This window comes from Bombus impatiens, unplaced genomic scaffold (genome assembly GCF_000188095.3).
Source record: "Bombus impatiens unplaced genomic scaffold, BIMP_2.2 scf_0417, whole genome shotgun sequence".
Classification (NCBI taxonomy): domain Eukaryota; kingdom Metazoa; phylum Arthropoda; class Insecta; order Hymenoptera; family Apidae; genus Bombus; species Bombus impatiens.
The window spans coordinates 187,016-199,128 of NT_176836.1; the positions used below are offsets into that span (position 1 = coordinate 187,016).

At 37.9% G+C, this 12,113-nt stretch overlaps 1 protein-coding gene and 1 long non-coding RNA gene across 2 annotated transcripts in view; one reads left to right on the forward strand and one right to left on the reverse strand.

Moving 5' to 3' along the window:
• The window catches only part of LOC100745864 (NACHT domain- and WD repeat-containing protein 1), a 50,505-nt gene that overhangs the window by 7,823 nt on the left and 30,569 nt on the right, over positions 1–12,113 (reverse strand). Inside the window, exons 4-9 of the mRNA XM_003490227.4 lie at positions 10,320–10,399; positions 8,823–8,945; positions 8,455–8,600; positions 6,082–6,239; positions 2,863–3,255; positions 1,840–2,250 (exon numbers count right to left, since the gene is read on the reverse strand). Coding sequence (XP_003490275.1) covers positions 1,840–2,250; positions 2,863–3,255; positions 6,082–6,239; positions 8,455–8,600; positions 8,823–8,945; positions 10,320–10,399 — 1,311 coding nt within the window. The remainder of the gene's footprint in view (positions 1–1,839; positions 2,251–2,862; positions 3,256–6,081; positions 6,240–8,454; positions 8,601–8,822; positions 8,946–10,319; positions 10,400–12,113) is intronic.
• LOC117151759 overlaps positions 7,701–12,113 on the forward strand; it is a 21,361-nt gene continuing 16,948 nt past the window's right edge. The window contains exon 1 of the long non-coding RNA XR_004461871.1: positions 7,701–7,886. This is a non-coding gene — a long non-coding RNA (uncharacterized LOC117151759). The remainder of the gene's footprint in view (positions 7,887–12,113) is intronic.

A 12,113-nucleotide genomic window follows, 5' to 3' on the forward strand; every position in this document is an offset into this window, starting at 1 on the left:
CGACGATTGGAACCTTCTCGATGCCTCCAACGAGCATATAACAAAGAAAACGCAGTCGTACAGCGAAAAAGATTTTCATCGGATATTCGTTCGTGTGATCGCCTTGGAAAGTGATACATCGAGCAATTTACCGAGTGTCTCGGCAATCGTATTTTTTTGTGTTTAAAATTATTCTACGCATAGTAAAGAGTTATCCCGTTGACCGTGGATTCGTTTGAACCCCGGAACATTGTTAATAGCGTTAATTAAATTGGTTATTCGTAAAACCTATTAATCGTTAATCTCATTATTCGTTAAATTTATTATTCGTAAAACATATTATTCGTTACTCTTATTATTCGTTAAACTTATTATTCTTTAATCTAATCATTAGTTAAACTTATCGTTCGTTAATCTTATCGTTCATTAAACTCAATATTCATAATATTTTGTAAAATCTTGTATATTCGCGTAAATATAATCTCTGTTTCGTAAAACGATGGTCTCTAGGTCACGGATATACATAAATAAAGATGTAGAGCTTTCTTGAATTAGTTACTTCAACATATTCAAAGGGAATAACTTAAATATAGACGAACAAATAAATATTTTCTCAAATAAGAAAAAAATTCAACGACCTTTTTGATCGCGCTTCGTATGAGGGGGAGGGGGTAAAAAAAGAGGAAAGTAAAAAATTATATGCAGCTTGGTAGAGGTTTAGAAGAAAAGTCTGAGAAAATTGTCTGAAATAAAATGTGATGGTTAAGAAAAGAGTGGGACATGAAAAATGTTATATAAAATATACTTTATATATTCTATTTTGATTCATATATGTCGGAGATGAAAGGAAAACCGGAGCCTTCCCTTTGCAATTTTGAGGAAGTCTTCTAATGCTTTAGCCTAGATTTTATCATAGCTGTAATTAAGCAATTGTCATTTGTAATTGCTTGATATTTGTGAAAGCGAAAGTGGTTTCGAGGTGACAACTGGTCGCCGAACGTAGCCACGGTCACGGGATAAACGTTTTGCCTGACGAAGGTGTGGATCGGTTGTATAGTTCTCCCTAGAAATCACATAGAATTGTACTTTGGAGATGTCGATATAATGGGACACACGTTGTATTAGGAATCAAACTCCAGACAGAAACTGCCTAGCAACGGCGTTTGGATCTTTCTCGATGCTTCCAAAGAGTATACAACAAACTTTTGACAGAAACTGCCTAGCAACGACGATTGGAACCTTCTCGATGCCTCCAGCGAGCATATAACAAAGAAAACGCAGTCGTACAGCGAAAAAGATTTTCATCGGATATTCGTTCGTGTGATCGCCTTGGAAAGTGATACATCGAGCAATTTACCGAGTGTCTCGGCAATCGTATTTTTTTGTGTTTAAAATTATTCTACGCATAGTAAAGAGTTATCCCGTTGACCGTGGATTCGTTTGAACCCCGGAACATTGTTAATAGCGTTAATTAAATTGGTTATTCGTAAAACCTATTAATCGTTAATCTCATTATTCGTTAAATTTATTATTCGTAAAACATATTATTCGTTACTCTTATTATTCGTTAAACTTATTATTCTTTAATCTAATCATTAGTTAAACTTATCGTTCGTTAATCTTATCGTTCATTAGACTCAATATTCATAATATTTTGTAAAATCTTGTATATTCGCGTAAATATAATCTCTGTTTCGTAAAACGATGCCTAATTCAAACGAAGAATCGTTACGCGCCTTAAATCCTAATGATAACCCGACATATATATCGTATACTGTACGTATTATCGTTATATAACGATATATTTGAAATTGTGATGACTATCGCTTAGAAATTCTAGCAATGGCAATTACACGTTACCTGGTGGAAGATTCAATGGCAACCAAGACAGAGCAGCGACGATATCGCAGTCAAGAGGATGCAATCGATGAAGATCGTCGAGAAGAATCACCAGTTGCTCCATCATCGGTTGCTCTTCGATGCGCCTCAGAATTTGGCCCAACCAATTGTTCAGGTAAAGCGGATCAAACGAGGCGTCTTTAGGAAGATTCCCATCCAATAAACCAGAAAGAAAACCTACATGTTGACAGAGCACTCGAAGTAGCTCGAGACTGTACGCCGATCGAGGAGTGGAAGCACAGAGTCGAACCACTTTGAACGTGGTGCAATCCAACCAGGAAGAGGCATCCGCATAGATTCGCGACAATAACGATGACTTTCCAGAATACTTGCTACCCTTTATCAATATCGGACCGTGTTTCTGCGATTTACCTGTTAAATATAAAAAAATAGCTTGTTAAAGGTAAATAGATGCACTTTTGCTAAAACGATTTCGCTTATAGAATGATCATCCTTTCGATAATTAATTTTCTCATTCGAGCAACTTGCCGAGCTACATAAAATACGATCCTCTTGGTTTTGTACTTTTTTTACCGTAATTCAGAAATCTGTTCAAAGCAAACTGCCTCGTAAGATAGAAATTAATAGGCAGAAAAGTGTATTAGGGGAGCTGTTGCTTTAATAAACAGACATCAAAGCGTTCTGACGAGGAATCGTGCACGTGCCTCTGCCTTTAATATTCTCAAACGTTCAAAGGATTATGTCTCCGGATAGCGGAGGCATCCAGACGACGAATTAAACGTTTCAGTTAAAATCTCTGCCGTTACGTTCAGCGTTAAAGAATTCTGTCGCTTTAGAAGGCTTGCGCAGGTATAAATTAATAATGGAATAAATTAAAACCTAATTCGCTGGTAATGAATTACATTTGAATTTCGTTTCAGCGAATTCATCTAACTATGATATCAAAATTAAGTCAAAGCCAATCGACACGCGTACGAACCATTGTTCACAATTAAACGTCAAAATCGTTATTATTAATCTCACCAGCTATCAAAAACTCCTTGATCTTCTCCACGTTCTCGTTATCCTCGCAAGGCGTAATTTGCCTGAGAAGCGCCAAATGCATCAAACTCTCCGCGTAGATCTCCTGCACCATCTTCTTCTTGCTTTTAATTTCCGGGTCCGCCTCGATGGAGGCGTTCACCAAATTCTGCACGCGATTCATCACGAGGCGACAAAGATGAGCCAGGTAGCCCTTGTGCGACCTGTTGTCAGGATTAATGCCACCTTGTTTTTGATCCACTTCAACGTTGATTATATTGTCAGGTGGGAGACGACTGTTCACCAAGGACGTCAACGAACACACTGCTCTGGCAGCCTTCTTGCCTTTCCACGAACGTGTCACGGCTATTACACCATCGCCTGTTTCGTCCAGCTCTGGAAACAATTGTTTTAGGGTGACAGAGGATGGAAAAGGAATCGCGTGGCAGAGATGTATTTTCTGACGAACTATGTTAACAGCAGGTGGGTGTTTTAGTAGAATATCTCGCGTCAAACCGTCTTTATTGAAACAAATTAAAATTTTCATTCATTTATTTATCAGATGTGCAAACGGGTAATCCAAATTTCCCAATGAAACTCAAGTTTTATTTGAGAAGAATACAGCAAGTTGTGTGTTACGTCGCGTAACACTCTACCTAGCCCAGGTCACACACCGCGGGCAAGATGGCAACTAGATGTCTTCGGATACTCACTGCGTACCCTCGATAGTCTCAAGTATCTTCTATAAATCTCAGGAATTTCCTAGTCGAGGTCCTTCAAACCGAACAAACGTCCGTTTTCGAAGCATTTCTAAAGACCTTTGTCTACCACGGCTCGACGAGGGAAAATTGGTTTTTCTCACGTACGATGCAACTTTCCTCCCACTAACCACTTTCTCTGGAGGGCGTTTAAGACCCTTCGTTTAACCAATTAACAGCGAAGACTATTTCCCTCACTCTCTTAGCCAAAATCGTCACCAACAAATCCGATGGTCCCGTGCGCTAGACACACCCCCATCCTTAGCTTTTCTCCGCCACAGCATCGTCTCCGAACATCACTGATTTTACATCCTTCGAACAATCAACATCCTTCGACCGGGTTTACACCCGAAGATCAGTCAGTCTCAATCGAGCATCTCGTCAAGCGGTCGACAATTCGAATACGGTGAGTCGACAAATCCATCAGTGTACGCGATAATCCGTCTAGAGACTCGGGTCGCACTCATTCGAAGTCATCTCATAGCAAATATTCATTTGTGTTACACCGAAGTTGTTGGTTTGTGAAAATATATGTCGGAGATAAGAGGACACCGGTGCCTTCCCTCTGAAACCTCGAGAAAATCCATAAAAACAATTTAAGACTTGTGACAGTGAGTTTGGGCTCAAGGCGACAATTAGTCGCCGAACGTAGCCGTGGTCAACGGGACGAACTCTCCATCTAACAAAGGCATTGAGTAATCCTATAGCTCTCCTTAAAAGAAATGTGGCGGGTGTGAAGAGAGAGAGAGTGAGTTGTGCGTTTCGTCCCGGGACTACCGGTGGACTCGTCAGTAAGGCTGTGCCCGGTAGTCCCTGCCTTAGACGTAGAGGGAGTCTCGCTAGGTGCGGTATATATATCAATCGCTCGTATATTCGACCGCTAGCGAGTTAGACCGATAGACTCGTTGTCGTCGTAGCCCTCTAGTGTTGGGCGGTTGGTACCCGCGGCTCGATCTGTCGGCGTCCTCTATTGATACCGATCCGTCACAGAAAGATTTGTAGCGGCACGTGGCAGTAAACATTCCAACGGTTTCTGTCCAGTAGCTCGCCACACGCAGATCCTATTCTCCGGGCAGGATATTTACCAGATATCGACGCGTCTCCGCAGTACGTGATCGGCTAGCCCAAGGACCGTTATAAACACTAATATCTAGTTACCTAAAATCCCTCAGCAGATACACAGTCTTTGTCCCAGTTACAGGAAGACAGGAGAGCCCTATTTTTCAACGAACGACGTCTCCCACTAGCAACCTTCCCTCAAGAGCGGTTAGCATCCTTTTCTAACTACCGATATGGAGATTGGCCAATTAGCAGCAACGTCAATTTCCCTTACTTTCTGAACGAAGGCTTTTCTCGACGAATCCGATGATCTCGTGTCCTTAGACACACCCCGTTATAGTTTCCCTCTGGGGTATCACCGGGACGGAAAATCATTCTCTCTTGCGAACGGAAAGTCATTCTCTCTTGCGGTCTCATTGACAGAAAAAGAGATTAACGCCAGCGACCATTAACACAGAATCCGACTTGGATCTTTGCGAGTGCGTACGGCTACCGTCCCGTTGTCCGCGGATTCGTTATTGAACCTAGGATCATTGTCATTAGTCTCTCGAGTATCTAATTACCACGGTTACTTGTCCGGCTCTATGGTAATCGTATTTGCACTAGCCAATGTCTTCTCTATTGCATAACGACGACGTGTAATCCAAACGAAGATTCGCTTCACGCCCCTAATTCTACTAATTCTAATGTATACCCGACATATATAATAACCTGTTAGCAGCAGCGTTATCTTTCATTTAACTACCCTTATTATCCTAAAAGAAATAAGGGATCGAGCGATTCGCGGCGTCGATTAGCAAATCGTAACGGGAATTTACGACTCCCATTGGCGCGCTTCTTCGAGATCCCCGCGAACGTGCGAAAACATTGTGCGGTGACTGCTTTCTATAACTTCAAGCCATCCATCAGGCAAGTGAAGCATTCCATCACGGACAAGTGCTGTCTCCGGGCAAGGTCCGATCATCGAGTCATTTTATCCGGTGAATAAACTGGTGCTACGGGACATCCGAAGCAACATTCGTTAGGATGTGTGTCGTAACGTTGTCGCTCAGCAATTTCACAGAACATTCTCCTTTGTCAATGTCCTGACGACCGAGCCTGGGTTACAGCATACAACATTTCCCTCTGATGGAATTCGACACTCGCCTAACAGATGTCCTATATCTAGGTGTATAGGAAGATGAACGATGAACATTTTGATCTTGCGGTGTTCTTCTTCTTTTTTTTTTTTTTTTAATAATAAACTGAATTTCAATGAAAAATTTGGACTCGCTTGTACACGTAAAATAAAATCACATTAAAATCTCCAATACAATGGGAGGTATGTGATCCTAATTCGATGCAGACCGGAGCGATTGAACAAATATATGTTAATGTTTTGAAAATATCGTTATCGGTAGCTTACTCAAAGCGTACTCCAGCTGTCTCTCCGCGGTGCTCTTCAATATATTCTTAATTTCTTCGTCATCACATTGCTGCGAAACTGCAGCCTCAGCAGCCTTCTTCAGTGCCAGCCTTATGGTCGGTTCCGAATTCTGCCAATCGTCTTCCGCCGTTCCTAATCTGTTAATTCATTGTTTCCAACGTAGACGATATTCCAATATTTTAATATCAAATATCTACTATATTCGATTTTCCATTATTTTTCACATTGCTATTTCACATTTCTATCTTCTATCTGCGTTTCGGATAAAATTTGCCGAAGCTTGGCGAAGGATATGGCGAAGCTACGCGGGACAAAGTACCAGCGTGAACTTCTGTACCCTTCTCTATCAAAATTATTCGTTTGTTCGATGGAATCGCCGGTTGAAGCTAATGGTACGAGCGTATTATTTCCAGTAGAAAGCGGCAGGAATTCAGTGAAAGAACAGCCGAGACAAAAGTAATTGTGGAAGCTTTAGAAAAGCGGAGAAGGGAACGACTGGGGGGAAAAAGAGGAAAGAAAGAAAGGGAGGGATGAAAATTGGAACGGATGAAAAAGTGAGTTGAGGGTGACAGGGAAATCTCGGGCGGATGCGAAAACTGAGCTGACAAAAGGCAAACGAGAAGCCTATTAAAAGGGAAAGTACGAAGCGAGCTTGGCAAAAAGAATTAGTTAGGGCGAAAATAAAAAGGAAAAGGCGAAACCTTTGTAAAAATCGCGTAATGGTATCGCGTAATCGCGATTGTATTATATTTGTCAAGTGATTCCATAAATATTATAAAATAATAAACATAGGCTGAGCATCAAATTCAAGGGGTCGCTGAATTTTCATCAAACTGTTCGACTAAAAATGAAATTCTCGAATCTATTAGGTCATCCCATAAGTTCGTGCCGACTTTTGTGTATACGTTTCATGTGTCGATTTATAAACGTACGGCGATAAGGGACCGATGCACTTGAGCTTAGCTGATCGAGAACAGGCTAGAGCAGATTTTCGTGGCTATAAGATCGTAATATAGCGAACACAGTGACTTCCAACGGTAAAAAATCACGAGTGAAGTGCGTATCCATTTTCGACGTCTCGTGTTATATGAATTTCGGAAAGGAAGTTCTGTAACAATTGCCACGAAAAACATATGTGCCGTTTACGGAGAAAATGCGCTTTCATCTGGCACCTGTAGGAAGCGGGTTGCGACGTTTTAGAGCTGGGAATTTCTGTTTAGAAGACGAGGAACGCTCCGGGCGTCCTCCTCAGACAGACGAAGATAAAATTCGGGATCTTGTCGAAAAATCACCAAGTGATACCATTAATTCAGACAAATATTGCATTCGGTTAGAAAAATTAAGGGAAGCGCTAGCTGAAAAACGACCAGGTTTAGCGAATAGGAACAACGTTATCTTCCATCACGACAACGCTAGACCGCATGTCGCGAAAAGCGTTAGAAAAAAATTGTCTGAATTTAATTGGGAAATTTTACCACATCGCCCATATTCCCCAGACATTGCCCCGTCCGATTACCACCTGTTCAGAGCATTACGACACCTTTTAGTAGGCAAAAAATTTGAAAATATCGACATTCTGAAAAATAGCTTAGAAAATTATTTTAAAGAAAAACAAGAGAACTTTTATCGAGACGGAATAATGGCCCTACCAGAAAAATGGCAAGAAATTGTACAACGAGAGGGGGATTACATTTTTCCATGAAACCGAAAGGTATGTAGACAATCTTAACATATATAACCGCTCGAAAAACGGCACGAACTTATGGGATGACCTAATATATACGGTTCCTGAACTCTGACGTTCCTAACTTTCTCGACTATAGTATCAGCTACGTTATCGTAAAGGTAGTGGAATCGCGATCGGTACGAGGCAGTCGGAGTCGAAACGAAGTTATCGAACTAACTTTCACGCAGAATAGAGTTGACGAAGGTTTGTTGACACGTGAAAGAGGATTTCAGATTTGCGCGATAGGAACTTGGATTCATCGAGCTTCGCCTCCATCTGTTAGATCGCTTCTATCAATATCAGAATCTTCCCTTTGATTCTAAAACTGTTACCTCTGTTATTCTCTGTTCTCTGTTATCACTCGGGCATAGTCGAATGTTCTGCAAGTAAAATCATATCCAACGAAACTTACTATTTCTTAGCTCATTTTATTAGCTCATAACGCGAGAAATAAGGAAATAGACGGAAAAGGAGAAGAAAAGAAGAAAGCGAGCGAAGAGAGTGGAAATTGTGGGTCAACTCGGAGTAATAAGAGCAGCTTTCCTTTTTTTATTGTCCTCGCTCACGCCTTCGCCAACCGCGCATTCCACTTCAATGCAACGGCATAGTAAAAGGTAACTACTCGCCTGCCAGCCTTTAGAACGTAGCAATCATTGCTGTCGCGTTCGTAGTACTCTTGCATATTGTCGCAGTGACTGGAAAGAACATCGTACGTTCCGCAAGCGAGCTTCGTTGGCACCCATCCTACGTTGTACTCGTCACCGATTAGTAGCTTCAAACGAAAGCGAGGTATTTCATTTAATTATAATTTCGTTCAAAAAGGTATCGATTGCAATGCGATAATGTTACTTAGATGGAATGAAATTCGTAGAAAAGAAGAAGAAGAAGAAAAAAAAAAGGAAAATAATAACTCTTCCTTTCTCTGTCTCAAATAAAATTTCTGCAGGAAACGAAGAAATTTTTTCTTTGGAAATTATCGTTGACAAAAGCTTACCAATAAGAAACAACCCCTCGAGTGTTGATAAGCGGCGTGTATTTCGTCGAAAAAGTGTTCAGCTAAATATGGATTTCTATCGGGATTCACATTCGTTGCGTATTGCATATCCACCAGCAGGACCTATAGTGTTTCGATTTTTTAACCAGTCGTTCGAACAAGCAAATAAAGAACAGAAAATAAATTAAAGACGAGCGAAGACTTTAATTAATTTTATTAAGAGTTTCATAGTAACGACATTAAGGGGGTGTCTTGAATTGGAATGTTCTAAAACAGCGTTTCTTTGTGATTTTTCTTAGAAGGGAAAGAAAGGAACGAAGTTATTGAATTTCGAGGTATGGTTTTATATATATTTAACGATTTCCAAAAAGTTTTTTTTAAAGTAAAAAAAGAAATTATAGCAGATTTCTAAGTCTATTTCATGGGCTGCAGTGTTCAATCGGCGTGAAAGATCCAGCTCGTAATTTTTGACTGAAACGAAAGGCCAAAAAAGGATTAAATTATTGTATATTTTTCTTCTGGATGAACCAAACAAAGGCAGAAAAAAGTTTATTTAAATAATTGTTATAGCACCCTAAAGTTTATTTTTTTTTTAACACATTTTCTTTAAACTCGGCAAAATTTTTAATTTCACATTTTTTTCTACCGTTGTTTAGTTCACCCAGAAGAAAAATATAATATAATTTAATCCTTTTTTGGTCTTTTGATTCAGTAAAAAATTACGAGCTGGATCTTTCCCGTCGATTGAACACTGCAGCCCATGAAATAGACTTAAAAATCTGTTATAATTGTTTCTTTTACTTAAAAAAAAATGTTTTTGTATTCGTTAAATATATATAAAACCATACCTCAAAATTCAATAACTTCGTTTCTTTCTTTCCTTTTTAAAAAAAATCGCAAGAAACGCAGTTTTGGAACATTGTATTTCAGGACACCCCTTTAAGAAATAAATATCCAGCGACATCCACAAGGACAATTGAATATTATTATACTACTTTATGCTATATTGATATTATGTTCAAGCATATACAAGCATATTATATTATCATTATCTGTATACTAATTTTACGTATACTGTAAAGCTGACGAATAACTATAATAAATAAAATAAGAAAATGTGTACTGAGGAAAGGAATCAGCCGCGTGAAAGATGAAATCGGATGTACAAATAAATAAATAAATAAATAAATAAATATTATTATTACTATTCTATTATAATAAACAGTATTTCAGAATGAAATACCTTTAACGTAGTAAAATACAAAATTTGTATTATTTGAAACCTTCGCGGATTTTTCCAGAAAATAATATGTTTCGTTACGATTTACTTTAGATCAAATCAACGCTGATTTTAAGTGAATTTTGAATAAAACAGCTCTAAACTATTACCTGGAAAAAAGTACTAAAAGCTACAAAGGAACGTTGACCGAGTTAAATTTTCGAGTTTAACGAGCTACAAAGGAAAATTCATGAAGGAAATTCCACTGTTTCTCGTACCTCGATTCCCATGTCGTCGTAAATCGATTGCAGTTCAGGCCCGACAAGTTCCAATAATTGCTTCCTTTCTTCGGTAAATTCTAGAAATATTAGAAACAAAGAGAAAGCGTTATAACGGCGTGACCCAAAAAGGAAAAAAGAATGTGCAACAGATATCGAAGCAGAAACATCGATAAGAAGCATATGCTGGTATGATTTTACTTGGAACAATTTGATAAAGCTTTCGATTCTCCCCAAATAGAAAATTCGATTTTTAATTCCGAAAATGATCATATTCGTTCGTCTAGTGGCGAAGATCATAAAAAGTGCAGCTAAGTAAATTAATATAAAAATCAATTATAAAATATCTGCGAGACTTTATCCCTGCGATTCTTTTATCCCTGTGCAATAAATTTAATTTCTTTGTTAAATGGAACAAGTCAATTTTTACGAAAAGCAAAGAGAATATCTTCGAGATTTATTTCTTCACTGGTAGAGAAGAGAATTTTTTCTTTATGGTCTTTGTACTCCTGGACATCGTTCTTTCATTTTCTCCGCACGTAAAAGCTCAACGATCTTGAAAAACCGGGAATTCTCCGGCGATAACTCTTTAAAGAAGCATCTCGCAGATCCACGTTTATTGAAACAGCACTTTGCACAGAATAGTTTTCGTAGCTCAACCCATGTAATAGAGCTAAGGAAGAGTGCGATAAAATAAAACGATAATAAAGTAGGTGGGAAAATCGAATGAAAGCACTGGCAGGGAAAAATGGACAATTTTACAAACAGACAAACAAGTGAACGGATCGACAAACTGGTTTATTCAGCGATTAACAAAGTTTATTAATTTCCCCTCGTTGCCTTCACCGGTTCATGCGAGCAGAATATACAGTGTGGTGCAAAAGTTTTCCATCATTTTCTCTCCAACACTTCATTTTGGCATGTTAAAGAGCCGTCAGACTATCGATATACAGGATAGATCATGTCACGCTACTAGTTCGAATAAAAGCAAATTGCAGGAAATCAGCAAATTTTTCAAATGGAAATTTTCTTCTTTTTTCACATACATTGAACTATCCGATTGTTCTACGAAAGAAATTCTCAGGGTAATCATGGTCGATAGCTGGTTGGTTTAAAAGATATTTCAACTATAATTTGATAGAATTTATCATACACAAGACAAAGAAAATATAAATACAAAATGCGCTATTGCGTTATGTCTTTCCCTGTATTTCATAATATTCTACTACTAATTTCATTATATTGTATGTTGTATCGTATAATTTCATTATATTGTACATTGTATTGTACAATTTCATTATATTGTACATAAATATTGTGTTATGTCTTTCCTTGTATTTCATAATATTTTACTACTAATTTCATTATATTGTATATTGTATCGTATAATTTCATTATATTGTATATTGTATCGTATAATTTCATTATATTGTATATTGTATCGTATAATTTCATTATATTGTATATTGTATCGTATAATTTCATTATATTGTATATTGTATCGTATAATTTCATTATATTGTATATTGTATCGTATAATTTCATTATATTGTACATTGTATTGTACAATTTCATTATATTGTACATAAATAGAAAACACACTATTGCGTTATGTCTTCCCTTGTATTTCATAATATTCTACTACTAATTTCATTATATTGTATATTGTATCGTATAATTTCATTATATTGTATATTGTATTGTATAATTTCATTATATTGTATATTGTATTGTACAATTTCATTACATTGTACATTGTATTGTACAATTTCATTATATTGTACATAAATACAA